Below are 15,750 nucleotides of genomic sequence, written 5' to 3'. Positions count from 1 at the left end.
AAGCAACAGGATTATAGGTGATACTCCTTAACTAGTTTGTTATTATTATACTTTAGAATAATGATGACAATGGTGTTGATAATAATGAGATTTACCACCAATCAATTCATACGTTTTTGGGTTTTCTGCACTACGCCATACCATTGCCACAAACTCCAGGATGGCCCAGCTGCATAGCCCTTATTTTGCTTATCATCCATTGCAGAGATCAAAACACTGATCTTTGGCTCCACCTTGTGATTTGCCTGTAGAGACCAACAGAGTTGAAATGAGGGAATCCTCAATCCCCACTTCAGGTCTGTCTTTGATTTTCCTCCCAATATAGGTACTGGAATAAAATTTCCAATTAGATCATGTAGAACAAAATATTGACTTCAGAAGAAGCAGTAAGGGTAAAAAAGAAGTAAATATATGTATGCTCAGGAATGTAAATTAAAATATCCAAGAGAAAAAAAAACACARTAAACCAAAAAAATGTTGTATAGAAGTTTGTGGGTAACCTGTGAGTCAGCTTCAGAGTTTGTAGATCCTTTGGGTAAAGTGCGAATACTAGCACAAATAAAATATATTACAAAGTTACCTCCTTGGTCAAACCTATTGATAAAGAGAATTAGTTGAAATTGTAGTCAGAAATTCTGATGTTAGAAATATCAAAATGATTATACAGGTAGCTCTCGGCTCATTAGCATGACCCCCCMAAAAAAAAAATCACTTTCTGCGTTGTAATCGCCCTGATACCAAAAAGATTTTGAAATCATTTGCACTTTTACAGCTTGAACGAGTACCAGTGCATAAAGCTGTTACTGGAGGCTGGGCCCCTAGAAAGTACTTCACATWTGTATTTCAGAAGAGTTACTGCCATCGATGAAGTACAGAACCACAGAAGATAATCACCTCGAACAGAAAAAAAAGGTCAGATTGTGAAATGTTTAATTGTCATTTTCTAGATGAAATTCATCATGATAACATGTTAAATGTAAAAGGAAAAGCTCTTTTCCACATTGTATCTCCTGGGTAATATTGCTTTACTGAATTTTTAGAATTGATTTCACTTCCATTGATGAAACATAGAGCTTAAAATATTTTAAATCTTCCAAACTCTAGTTCACTTGAAAATGATAGTTTATATATATTTTTGGTATATTAACCGCAAACCAATATAATGAAATGGCTCTCACTGCCATGTGAGCAAATTGATTAGGAGAAAGTTCATAGTGGGTATGTTCATAATTGCATTATTATGCTATTTTTGAGTTTTAATATGTAGGTTACCTATTGTTTACATATATTATGTGTAAACACATATGTATATGTGTGTATATAGTATATGTATACATATATTATATATACATATTGTTACATATATTTTCAGAAAAGCGCTGCATTTCCGTAGACTGCAAGTTTTTGAAATTTGAAAAAAAGTAATAAACCAGAAAAATGTTAGCTAAATTAGTTTTATTAGTTATTTATTATTATTAGTTAATGTTTTGAATTTCAAAAATGAATTGGAGTATGTGACAATAAATCTAACTGAAAAGTCAAATTTACTATAAAATTATTATTATATTTTATGTTTTATATATATTTTATATAATTATATACATTACATAATATTATATATTGTATTTATTATATATTTTTATTATTTATTAGTACACAGGAAAAAATATCTATCTTTTTTCTTGTAGATGAGAGTGTCATTTATTTTGGGAATTTCAGCAGCTATAGCTTTCACAGCTGTTTTTTTTTCTTTCCTTCAGTTAGACAAAGATATCTCCTTTGGTAAGTAGTAGATAAAATACATGTTAATTTTTTTCCAGTTTTTATTGTTAAGCTGAAAAGGCAAAGGAACTGCAGAAAGGTTAGCAAGGGAAGTTTAGCTCAATCTTTTTTATGTGCAAAATATGCTCTCTGACTTCTGTGAGAATTATCCCATGGGTGTTTTCTGTCAAAAATGCAGCTTCATAACTTCAGAAAGGAAACCTTCTTTGACTTGGAGTGTTTTTACTCTCTTAGTGACATTCATATATCATTTCCAAACATTAGTTGATTTCTTTCCTGAGGGAGAGACTGCTGCATTTAGTCCTCCTGGGCTTGAGTCAGGATCCACAGGGTCTCCCACTCAGTCCTGCTCTTGGCCCCAAAGGATGCATGTCTCCATTAGCCTGTTGTCTGACTAGAACTGACTAGAAATACAACAGATACTAGACCAAAACAAAATTCTGAGGGGGAAAAAAAAAAAAAACCTGTAGTGACTGAAATTAAAATAAGGCAGAGATGATGAAGAACTGGAATTTATTGTTACATCCCCTTAATTAATTATGTAGTTGTAGACACAATTAAGAAAAGAAAATTCTTGGGAAAGTTCTCATTTGAGGTTAATATATAATCACAAAAAAGAAAAGAAAAGAAAAGAAAAGAAAAGAAAAGAAAAGAAAAGAAGAGAAGAGAAGAGAAGAGAAGAGAAGAGAAGAGAAGAGAAGAGAAGAGAAGAGAAGAGAAGAGAAGAGAAGAGAAGAGAAGAGAAGAGAAGAGAGAAGAGAAAAACAGAAGAGAAGAGCCAGCTTCTAAGCTATTAGTTCAGATAGCTTCATTTTTTTCTGAAGACATGGAATAAATGAAAGCAATGTTGTATGCTAGTTAATGAAAATATATATATATATATATTCATAATTTTATATGAATATAAAATAAATATATATGGACTGTAAATAAATAGAATATGTAGACTATATATGGCTGTTATTTACAGTAAGTGCCTATTGGACTCGTTGGAATAATGCATAATAGTTTTTATTACTGCATCTTTTGTAATAAAACTACATTTTTGAAAATACTACGTAAGTGCCAAAGTCACACATCTCAGCAGAAAAGAAAGAAGCCAGTAAAATTCAAATACAGCATATGGATCTTGTAGCTCAGCTCAGAGTATAAATCAATACCACACGATCAGCAAGGCTTCCAGCACAATGTATTTCTCAGAGATAAATCCGTAAAAGTAATTAAAAATGCTGGAACATTAAAATTCTGAAAGAGCAAGCTGTTGTACAGCCTGTAAAGATCAATCTTGCTTTTTCATATAGATTCAAAAATACTTTCAAAGACTCTGCCTAAGACATGAGGTGCAGCATTTTCTCCCTTTGTATGGTTTCAAATGTAATAGAAATCTGAATGATAACATTAAATAAATCAAATAAAATTTTCCTCAAATTCTGGAGTAAGAGAGAAAGATCTACTCCTCTATTTAGATATTGAGAAGATTTTTGATAGAATGAGGGAAAATTTGACCTAGGAAAGAATATCCTTTATCACACATTATTTTCCCTTTAGCAGACCTCCTGATTCCAAAAACATATCACAGAAATAGCACAGCACAGATTACAGTTAAAATATTATACCTAAAATTACCATATATAAATGACCAGTATTGATTTTTAGTAAGTTATTATTATTTATGATTTTTTTCTGGGAAAAAAAAGTTTTCATTGATATATAAGGTTGTAATATTAATTATAGTACATTTGAAACATCAATCACAACTCATTAGGTGTGTAATTAAAAGCTTGTAATATATTTTGAATTTCTGTGCATTAAGCAATCAATAATTCTCCAAGTCTTCATCAGCTGCATATGAAATTAATTTTTGTTATTTTAATTCTCCTGCTGATCTCCTGAACTGAGATAAAAAAAAAAAATACGTGTGTATATATATAAAAATATATATGATTAACTGCAATAGCAGCAGTAATTTATTAGTTGGCAAAAACTAGTAGGTTTACACTTTTAGTAGTATGGGTCATGGACAAAAAACCAATATCCTCTAGATTTCTATCAGGAATTATTTTATTCTTATAAAAAGAAAAATCCCCAGTGAAATAGATGGAGCGAGGGCCAGCAGATAGCACTTGGGTAGGATCTAGCTTGCTTAAATTGGTCCTACATTTAGAAAATGGGTATGTAAAGCCCATCTGTGAGCAAATATGCAGTCATTACACACCTCAGACCAGGGAACCTGGGGATTAAGTGCTTTTATGATAGMTGTGGAAATTCCAGGCATGGCCAATTTCCATTAGCCACATGTAGTCACTGGGACTTGTGATGACGGCAAGACACTTTGACCACACATAGAGCTTCACTGTGTACTGAGCAGTCCGCAGGGAGGCATGGAAATCTAGAAGTGGTGGTAGACACAGGTAAACAGGTGGATCTGTTCCATCCTCAGGCTGAGGCATCTGATTTTACACCTCCTTCATATATTATGTATATACATCAGCATATATCCTAATGTATATTATATATATTAAAAATACATATTTTATATCCTGGTAGTACTTTTTATATATATATTAAAATACTGTATCAAATAATGCACATAATGTATTCCTCTKTTGTTGTTGTTGTTGTTTGGTTTTCTGTGCAGAAAAAAATGAAGATAACTGTATTATTGAGGCTATCCAAAAGGGCTCTAATCTGGTGGATTATGCTGGGCAATATACACCAAAAAGGTAAAAAAGGATAAGACTGATATCAAGTTTATTTACTATGTTAAACTGGTTTGTTTCACGTTAAAAAAAAAAATAATTGTAAAATCTGCCACTATCTGCTTCTGCTGTTGGTCCCTATCTATACCAACTCAAAAGGACCATCTGTGGAAGCGACCAATTACAGAACAATCTATGGAATCATCCATATGTGTAGGGAAGTGTAAAATTATTTTCTATGCTTCAAACAAGTAATTACAGTTGTAGAAAGTCACTGAGCATTAGCAGTTGCTCAGTGTCACTCTTAAAGAAGAATGTCTAAGTGCATACAAATACTAGGAAAGACTAAAAGACTTTATATTCTGCAGAATACATAAAAAGAGATCTACTTTAAGAGATCTGCTGAGGTGTGAAAAGTATCTTGGGTATTGATTCAGGTTGGAAATGTCTAAASAGTGCATTCAATTAATATATTAATTTATTTTAATTTAATGCAGAAAGTAATCTCTGAATTACTGAATATCTGAAGCTGAAAATATCTGAAGCTGAAAAAAAAACTCTGGAGAGTTTGTTTAAGTTTAACTTTGCTTTGTTTTGCTTTGCATTCTTTATAATGAGATTCAGTAATTGAGCATCTGGCAAACACATAGAACCTTCTACCCAAAAACCATGGTCCATCCTAGGGCTCCAAATTACTAAGCAAGTGCTGAACACACTTCATACCTAATGTTCTCCTTTTAAGAACAATACTAGTGCAGATCCTTTTATTAGCTTCATGGGTTCTTCTGAGATAAATTTCAGGACAGTTTTTAATTTACACAAGCCACCATCACCTCCTTCCAGCAATGGAGCTCTGCTTCAGAAGTGTGTGTAGGGGCTATAAGGCATACACCAAATTACAGGGGAAGAGAAAGTGGCCAGTGCTAAATATTTGTAATATTAGACAGAATGAAGACAGAAAGAATAAAAGACCCTGCCCTTTTATTTTATTTTATTTGTTTAACTAAACTTCCAATTAATGTATACAGATGTTTTGTTTAACCCATTTGTACACACATGTCTAAAAACATATTTGAAAATGTTTAAAAATGATGTATGCCTGATATTATCCTCAAGGATATATTAAATATCAGAACTAAGTTCTTGACTTTAGTTTTTCTTTTGTTTTGTTTTGTTTTTTTTTCTTAGCAAGTGGGACATAGTTTAGGAGTGTTAGCACTCCACAGACCCAGTCAAATTTCTAATTGTCTATGGAAAACATGAAAAATACAGCACTGAAGGGCAAGATAGCTCTTTTTCATACTTAGGAGACTTGTTAAGCTTTGCTGATCAAAGGAATGGAATTGCTTCTCTATAAAGAATAATAGAGTAGGCCAAAATTGTTTTGGATCAATTACAAACAAGTTTTGCTTCTAAAAAATAGCTTTGTAGTCACATTCTCTTACTTTATGTTTTTATTTATGTAAGCATACTCATATTTTGCAGCAGGTTTAACTGTTTTGCCCAAATCAAAATGTTATTTCCATTTTAAACTTCTCTTCAGGCTAAAGTGAACCTAAATGAATATGACAGCACAACGTTTTCGTGTAAGTCTCATATATAAATAGATCTGCACTGGAAAGAAGCTTCTGGGTACATCTACAACCAATGACATGTTTGCAAATAGATGAGTCTGAAGTGTTTTTTTAAGCTGTAGGAATCATTCTGGGAGTTGGTACCTGCAGCTAAAGGGAAGTTCTTCCCTGATGGACTTATTGTGACAAGAAGGTCCATGCTCAGCAGAAAGAAATCTTACGTTGTCATACTCACGTTTTAACACTGATCTGTAATTTATCCTCTGCAATTTTCTCCTTTAGTACATTTAAGGATCTGAGCCAAAAATATAAAATCAGCTGCATGTGCAGAAATCTTGGGAGGTAGGACATGGTGAAACGGGAAATAAGTAGTACATCTTTCCTCAGCATAGTCACTGATAAGTCAATGCTTTGCTATAATAGCAAATCACAGGATGGTTAGAGACCTCTGGAGATCCTCTAGTCCAGCATTGCAGTGTCTGATGCAGAGCAGTGTCATTTACAGCAGGTTATCCAGGACCGAGTCTAGTTGGATTTTAACTGTCTCCAAGACAGACAGTCTCCAAGGACAAACACTGCCACAGGCTGAGCAACCTGGTCCAGTACTTGACCATCCTTCCAGCAAAAAAGTTTTCTCTCATGTTAATGTGGAAAAGAAATAATCTCAACAAACCTTAGTTATTTAAAAACTTAGAATTAGGCTGGGCCATATAACTTAAGGCTAATGAAGTTCTGCTAAACCGGATGCAGAAGATCCATCTGTATGCAGCTAGCTTGTCAATGGATCAAGTGCTTGGGCAATCTCCAAGAAGAGGCCATTTCTACCTAACTTTAGAGTCAGTTCTCTGTCCATTAACTGCAGGTTGCATCCACACAGCTGCGGAGCAGTTCTTTGACCARTTAGGTGGCTAAGGCAAGTGATGAATTCATCTTTAATGAAAGCAGAGGTCCTTGATACTAAAAATATCAAGTAAAAGAAAACCCCACACTATTAAAGATATCAAGTAAAACTCTTGGAATGCCTATATTGTGACAATRCCACTCAAGGTCTTTGTGGTCAGCTTGTGCTGCAGGCTGTGTCCACTAGCATTTTCTGTCTCTCATTAGGCTTTTCACAAGCTTACKCCTGCCGTGCATGTTCAACAGAAGGGCACGCTTCCCTTATTTCCAGAATTTTCCACCTGCAGACAAAACACACTGTGTAGTCTTCCTCTCTACTTTTCCAGCACATTCTCTGACCAAAATTTATCTTAAATTCTGAATATACCCAGCATAGTCAAAGACAGCAATCAATAGATTTTAAAAGCTTACACTTGTTTTAAAAAAAATCTGTATTGTATCTCAATTGTAGAAATATCCAAGGAAGGGTAATAGAGACTCCTGCTTTGCTGCTGGCTTTCTCAAAATCTCCGGAACGAGAGAGTCAAGATATTTCCCAAGCAGCCGAACGAATGGAAATGTCAATTCAAGTGCTGAAACAAGAAGTTTGCCAGAAGCGCAAGCGCTCGTTACATCCAACCGGTAAATACAGAACCTTGACACTGGCAAACTCCCCCAGTTGATTGTGTGAATGTTGCCTTCTAGACTAAAGCTGGGCTAGCTTCATTTTTATTTTATTTTACCTTAGGCAGGAGTAGGTTTCATGTCCATGCCTTGGGGCCAGAATGCCTCTCTTTTGTTCTTAAAAGCACCTCAGATAGTCGCTTTGTAGCATTTTACTTGCCGGGAATGCAGATTTGCAGAGCTGCTGAGCAGAGCAGCTATGAGCTGCAGGCATCCTCTGAACTCATCAACATATATTTGTTTTGTCTATAAAGCAGCTTGAGCATCCACCATGCTGCAGGCTTTATGCTGAAGTATCTCTGTCTCCCAGCACTTTGGTTTTAGTGCTTGTGGGGCCCAGAGTCTGCAGATATAACAGTAAAATCTCTTTCATTTACTTTGTGGCACTGGCACTTGAAGTACATTTTCTCTGGATACAGATAGCCTTATGAATACCCATTTTTTAAGCAAATATGTTTGTATTCCAAAACTAATTTTAACTAATTTTACTGTTATACGATAAAATAATTTTAAAATATTAAAATAATTATAAAACTAATTTTACGGTTATACATTATTTCCTTTTTATTTCTGTTTTAACTTTTTTATTTTGATGTTGGAGGGAGAGAAAGAGAGAAACATTTTATGAAGTTCAGTGAAGTATCAGTGTCTATGTAAAATTGCTATTACTGTTATTGCAAGTTTAACAAATGTCTCTGATGTTTGGAAGGCTCATAGATTCTGAAAGACATTGATTTTTTTGTAATTTAATTCCATCGCTAAGAGCAACATGAACCAGAGAATTATAATTTGTATTCACTGGCCTAGTGTAAATACATGACAACTTCTTTCATGAAACGGAATTTTACTCTGTAATGTACAATTGTCTCCTTTTCTTTTCCCCTGAGGAAAAACTTTTGACATGATAAACTGATGGTACATGATATGATTATATTTATATCTACACACACAGTTTTATACACACACACACACATACAGAGATGCAATGACTTTGTGTTAGTGCAGTTTCAAAAGAACTTGAAGAATTCTGAAATCATAGGACAAAGGCATGAAATTTTTGTTAACTAGCAGAACAAACAAAAAAATTCATGGAAGAGGAATGGACATGCGATGACATCTTTATGTGAAATAAAGAAAGACTAGACTGATTTTATAGAAAACGTGAGTCAATGGTTAGGTGATATTTATTATCAAAGCATTCACTCATTTTTTCTATAAATTTGTTACCAAAATTATTTTTATGGATTTATGATAAATAATTTATGACCATGACTTTGAACTTGAAGTAATGTGGAAACGCTGCTACACCCACAACCTTAGCCTAGGCACCCAATCCATAAACATGAGCCAGACCAATAGCTTAGCCCCCTCATTTCTGCCTCAAGACTTGCTCAACTGAATATTTCTGCTCCTTGTGTTCCTGAGGAGCATTTGGGCAGGCTCTGTGATTGCAAGTGTGACATGTTGCATGACTGGCGTGTCAAGGAAGCACAGAAGAGTCACATAATGGTGAAAAGGAACAGATGGACCATTAATCCCCCAAATAGGCAACTTTATTCTCATGAGACAATAATATCAGGTCTTCTCTTTCACTCCACATCTCCTCTGCCTGCAGCACTTCTCAGTAAATAATTTTTCTAGAAACCTGAGGGGCTTGCCCCAGCTACTGGCACCAATACTGTCATTTCTACTATTAACAGCTGCAATATATATACTATATTAAGTCACGTTACGTTATGTTATATATATAATACCTGCAATAATAACACCTGTAACAAGAGCAAGTTTTATTGTTTTGGATTTTTTTTTCTTTCAGATCTTTTGTCGGCTGATGTGCTCACCATGATTGCTAACATTTCTGGATGTCTGCCCTATATGTTGCCACCAAAATGTCCAAATAACTGCTTAGCTAATAAATATAGACTCATCACTGGTGCCTGCAATAACAGGTATGTAAGATAAGAAACTTATGGCTTATGTTCCTTCTGTACTAAGTGATGAAAGACGTTGATGCCACTGAAAGCTTCCAGAGAAGGAAATCTCCATCTAAAGGTTGGTACCCCAGTTCTGGTGAATAGAGTATTCCTTTGAAGGCCTCTAAGATTTCTCTAAGGCCTTCTCTAAGAAGACCTCTAAACTAAGAGAGGAGACATTCTGTAGATGCTTTTTTTTCCTACATAACTTAGGCAGACTGGATTCTAACACTGTGTTCATTTTTCATTAAACTGGGTAAAATAATATTGAATAGGAACATATAATTTCTTCATGAGGAGAAATAGGAAAATCAAATACATTTTCAATTKCAAATTTTATCACAACCTTGCCATTTAGCAAGCATGCAAATAAAAGCTCTGGGTCACTTTTTTAACATATATAGCAAAGTTATGCTAAAATGCCTGTATGTTATAGTCTTGTTTGACTGGAGCCAAAACACATCCAAAGAATTTGAATAAACATAGCCAGATCTGTATAAGCTTTCTTTCAAACCATGGGCAGAGTATTGAAACAGTCCGCTGTGTTTCCATACAGGGGACTACAAAGGAGAAGTGAAATCAGTAGGACTTGTCAATTTTAGAGCAGCTGAACAAGCGTTTGTTTCTTTATTGATGAGACCATTAAAAAAGTCACAGCTGTGATTTACTTGTAGCATCACAGTTTGCATGCTGATAAAAGTTGGAAAATCTCATAACTCAGAAATGTTCAGTGACATTTATTAATGTTACCAGTTATTTAATTTCACCTTCATGAGCACTGAATTGCCATAGTCTCCTGCTGCATTCTCTAGCAGCATTTGACTTCCAGCTGTAAATGACAAAAATAGGTTTCCAAAGGACTACTGAAAATTCCTCACACAAAAAAGATGTAAGTTTCCTTCCAAAGTAGAGAGACTTAAAGAACAGCTTTAGAATGTTGATTCCAAAACAAGAAAGACAGAAAAGAACGAAGGAAGGAAGGAAGCAAGGAAGGAAGGAAGGAAGGAAGGAAGGAAGGAAGGAAGGAAGGAAGGAAGGAAGGAAGAAAGGAAGGAAGAAAGGAAGAAAGGAAGAAAGGAAGAAAGGAAGAAAGAAAGAAAGAAAGAAAGAAGCTCCGAAACTTTGATCTGAAATTTCCATTCAGTCACAATGAAAACTGGTTGATTTTATGCATATTTTGGGAACAGAGGTTTTTTTTGTTTTTTTTTTTTGAGGTTTTCCTCTGTCTCAAAACATTGTTGAACAGAAGATAATGAGAAGGCTTAAATACAAAAATATGTGTTTCAGATCCACAGATGACAGACATTAACTCTTAATGTTAAAGATTATCTTGGTAGAAAAGGGAAGGAAAGGGGAGAAAAAAAAATGAAAAGAGGGAAAAAAAGGGAAAAGGGAAACTCCTAGTGGTCAGCACAGATGAGGATCAATAGAGATCTCTCTGAGGAGCACTCTCTTTGAGCATCTTCTCCAGTACTGCAGATGCTTCCCCCAAATAGATTTTTCAAAGTAGCTACATAGTTTCCTAAAGTTCTGTTCAACCTCCCTGCTGGTTGCTCTCTCTCATTAAGCTAAGAGTTCCTCTTTGATCAGGTGTGGATGCATGTGTATTATTTATTGCTATTTTTTATTATTTTATTATTGCTATTATTTATTAACTATCTGAATTACTATTATTTACTATTGCTATCTACTTTCTTCCTAATATAAGATGATAAAATAAAGACTGTGAATCAAGGGTAGTAAAAGGCAGGGGCAAAGGGAAGGAAAAGACTGTTCRTATGTCAGTAGCACTTGCTTCTTTCAAAACCCAGCATAACAGAAGTAACACATTTTTGTGTTCTTCTCCTCTGGAGAAGGACTACAAGGACTATAGGGTACTTTCAAATTTCAGGGTAAAAGGTGCTTGTATTTAGCCTCCGAATACATAGGTGTAAGGTCACAGAGAGAAAGGCACAGATGGCATTCCTACAGCTGGAAGGGGACAGGGTTGTGAATTGGAGGCCACGAGCATTACCCAGGTGGAACTCTAAGCAACACAGCGACTGAGCAGCCATAAAACTACAGTTTTATTAGTCACTCAGTCAGTTTTTATGAGAACAGTCGGTTCTGCTGCATCACAAGTAATTTGGAGGAAACGTGCCTGATAAGCTCTTTGTCGAAAGGGCACAGCCTGATATGCATCGTTGATACAAATCTAGCTATGGGAGTACCCATAAACTGTGCTGTGCTCTTGCAGAGTTGCCTCGAATCTGAAGGAGCAGCTAATATTAAATCTAAACAGCTGACAGCTCCATCAGGACTTGAACATGTTGGTCAAGATTCACGCAACTGAACTTAGGCTTGTTAGGCTGAGGCCCTAATTTATGGGTTTGGCTGTTGTAGTGTTTCTCTACAGAGACCAAGAGAAACAGGCTCTGCAGTGAGTAAATGGAAACATCTTTCGCTCTTTAGTGGCTACAGAAATGCTAGGATGCATACAAGAGTTTCAGCCTGGCTCCTAAAAATTGGGTAGAATAAATATGATCCATTGGATCTCATTAATATTAGGCACTATGCTTTCTAGGTTTGGTCCTAGGTCTAGGTTCTAGGTTTGCTTATGCTTTACTTTGTTTGGTCCAATGCTTATACCTAATCATTACTTCACAGAATCAGAGAATGGCTAAGGGCACGAGGGCACACTGCTGCCTCATGGTTAACTTGTTGTCAACCAGGACTCCCAGGTCCCTCTCCGCGTAGCTGTTCTCCAGAAGGTCAACCCCTAATCTGTACTGATGCCTGGGGTTATTCCTGCCCAGGTGCAGGACCCTGCACTTGTCCTTGCTGAACCTCAGGAGGCTCCTCTCTGCCCCACTCTCCAACCTGTCCAGGTCCCTCTGAATGGCAACACAGCCCTCCGGAGTGTCGCCACTCCACCCCACTTGGTGGGTACTTAATGCTGTCATTCAGATTTTGTGGTATTTTAGACTTTTAGCACTGAACATCTGCAGGCGGGTAGAAGTAGAAAAATAAACACAGAAACAAGCTTTGAAACTAGATGGATCTTCACTTACTTTAAATCTTTGAATTGAGATCTCTTTGCAATACCTCAAGCTCTGCTCAAATACTTCAGCTGAAAAGTCCATTATATTATATATCAAACCAACATATTCTACTATGTAAATGAACCTCACATACTTCTATCATTAAGCAAAGAAGCACCAGTCTTTACCTTTTCCTTGCGGTACAGCTGCCACTACTGTATGGATTCCACTTTTCAGGTATTTTGTTTGTTGTCTTAGTCACCCAGCAGGAATGCACAGTCCTGTGGTAGGTCAGTAAATAAACACTGTATTTTATAAATGAAATGATAAAAAAAAAAAAAAAAAGTGAAATTAATTGTTTACCTATAAGAAGAAACAAGTTAAATGTATTTAAAAGTAAGCACAGAATTTCATTCCAAATGCTTTGCTTAATTAGTTCAGTTATTTGGGACAGATCTAGATTACAAGGTATTTATTCAGCAGCACTGAGATTACTTTGTGTTAGTGCGATATTCTTAGAACAAAGGTATAAAAGAATAGCATATCCTTGTTTTTCTGTGGAGAATATCAACATGACATCAAGCATCCCAGCAGTATCATTATCCAGATTTACTAGTAACACATATCAACAGTTTTTACTTTCCTTCCTGCCTGAAGGGATATGCGTGGATAATAAGCAAAACATATTTACAACATTATTTTTTAATGAAGAGAGCTAGGAGATAAAGCATGTTCAAATAGCTATTTTTCTTCATTTTTATCTCAACTAAGTGGCATTGATCTGTATGTTTTTTAGTGTTCTGGTCTTTAGTGCAATGAGAGGGGTTTGAAGCTAAATGAATTACGGGTGTTAAGGAGAGGAATCTTATGGTGCAATTAACCTCACTTAATCTTAGCTTTCTAAACCAGTTAGACATCTCCCACAAGCATTGATGGAACATAGGATGAGAGTTATCTSTCTCTCCAGTTTGATAAGCGGCAGCTTAGTCAGCTAGATTAGATTACATGACTTACATTGAGGCAGATAAATGACTTCTTAGGAGGAATTTCACCTGCAAAATTTCAGTGCCAGTGCCAGCCATAGCACTGCCAGCATCAGACCAGGACATGATGCAAAGCCTGAAATCTAAGATGCAAGTCAATAAGTGCTTGAATGTGGTCCACTCTGGGGACAGAATGACCTCTTGACAGAATTCCTTCCAATGATTATCGGAAAGAATTGGGATATTTCCTTTAGAGTGACTGCTTCACTAGTTCCATGGCAGATTTCAGAAGTTTTCCATATTTTCCAAAATTTAGCTCCATGACAATTCAGAGCAATATAAAAATGATATACTTGTTCAATTATTATATCACAATCATTCAGCTTTATTTTTTTTTCTTTTTCTTTTCCAACCAGTAGATCCTGAAACTCAGAAGAACATTAAAGAAATGTAAATCCAGATAGTAATCTGCATTTTACATCTTCAGGTTCCTCCTAAGGGAGCCAAAACAAAATCTCAGCTGTGTAATTCCAGTATTTCACAAATGAATGTAAAATCCCAACTCCCATAAACTGAGTGTATAAGAATCACATTTTAGTACTTTATAAGCCTCTATGGCATAGAAATTGTATTATTTCAGCTACTCTGGATGAAAAGCTTTCTTAATTCATACAAGATTCCAGGACATTACCATGTTTTGTGTAACAATAAAAAGACAGAGAAGAGTTTGACCACAATAACATTCTAGTTGGCTGCTAAAATATAAAAGCAATCAGGAGAAAAATCACTGGTTAAGTAGTTAAATTAACATTCCATTATTTTTAATTGAGTGAAATAGCACTACACTATGTGCAGTATTTTATACAATCCCAATAAAGACAAATCAACTGCAACTAATTTGAAGGCTTTATTAAGGCATTTCAGCCTTCAAGTGTGAATTATTGTCCATAATTAAGTGTTTTACTGTACCATACAGCTTGGCAAATTGAGTCTCTTCGGTGTGCTGGAAATCAATGGAGTATTAATAAAATAATTGTTCCCTCTTTCATGTCCCCATAGATATGTAATGTGTGTGTTCTGCTAACTGGTTTTCTAGTATTTTTGCATCTCAGTTTACAACACTGGTCAACTAGGTGCATTGTTAAAATAACATTCTTTTTAGTCTTAATGTATGTTTAGAAATTATGAAATATATTTAACAGGTCACATTTAAAAAATAAACATATTCTCTTAGAAGAAAACAAATGCATTAGGAATGTTCATGACAGAAGGAAAATTAATTGGATCAATCCCAGAACTCAGTGGATATGGCAATAAATAAGATGGAGCAAGGGCTATTCCCCAGTGGCATGACCTGACTCTCGTCTATATGGTTAAACCCTCTCCTTTCTTTGGAAGAGTTTAGTGTCCTACACTCTTCCAAACTGTCTGAGTGGAGTGCCTTCAAGCAGGCAGGCACTAACCCCAAGATGGRCACAGACAGGTGCTGTTCAGGGGAATACTAGCTGGTCTGAGGCAAAAACATGCCAGGTTAGCATAGTTACTTGCATACCACTGCTTTGCTTTTTGCATAGACCATCTAAACACTGTACCAAGTTATTAGAATAGATACAACCAGAGGGAGCATTGTGACTGACTTTGGCAACATCAATCAACATTCCACTTTCCTCCGCCCCTTCTCCTTACAGCTTGTTAAATCGTTACTTCTGTATGATTAACATCCGTTTTTCTTTTAAGCTTTCTTGGCTTTTGTTCTAGGTTCCATATTTCCTTAAGTCTTCATTTGCTACTGTTCTAAACAAAAGTGTCTTAACAAATGCCAACAAGAGAGCTTAGCTATATATATAGTTTTCCAAAGAAGGAAGACTCTGTCAGTGTAGGCAAGTGTCTCAAAGATACCCAAAGGTAACTAGTCTGTATTAGAAACATAAGTCAGATAGTAGTATTTCCATACAGTTTAAATCTGCTTTGCCTTCATTTTGTCTCTGATTGACATGAGCATGACGACTAGTATTTCATGTCTGTTCAAAAACATAAACATCTTATTGCAAAGGAAATTGTTATCTGACATTATTTTCTATTCAGTTTTATGGAACTCATTTTCTCTCCTTCCTTCCTTCCTTCCTTCCTTCCTTCCTTCCTTCCTTCCTTCCTTC

At 35.5% G+C, this 15,750-nt stretch overlaps 1 protein-coding gene across 1 annotated transcript in view; it reads left to right on the top strand.

Annotated features, from left to right (window-relative positions):
- Positions 1-3,949: 3,949 nt before the first annotated feature.
- Positions 3,950-15,750, top strand: part of TPO (thyroid peroxidase) — a 42,045-nt gene continuing 30,244 nt past the window's right edge. The window contains exons 1-4 of the mRNA XM_026037068.1: positions 3,950-3,953; positions 4,421-4,505; positions 7,407-7,576; positions 9,435-9,567. Coding sequence (XP_025892853.1) covers positions 3,950-3,953; positions 4,421-4,505; positions 7,407-7,576; positions 9,435-9,567 — 392 coding nt within the window. The remainder of the gene's footprint in view (positions 3,954-4,420; positions 4,506-7,406; positions 7,577-9,434; positions 9,568-15,750) is intronic.

This window comes from Nothoprocta perdicaria, unplaced genomic scaffold, assembly GCF_003342845.1.
Source record: "Nothoprocta perdicaria isolate Ctin4 unplaced genomic scaffold, notPer1 scaffold_19, whole genome shotgun sequence".
In the NCBI taxonomy this organism is placed as follows: domain Eukaryota; kingdom Metazoa; phylum Chordata; class Aves; order Tinamiformes; family Tinamidae; genus Nothoprocta; species Nothoprocta perdicaria.
This window is presented reverse-complemented; position numbering and strand designations above follow the sequence as displayed.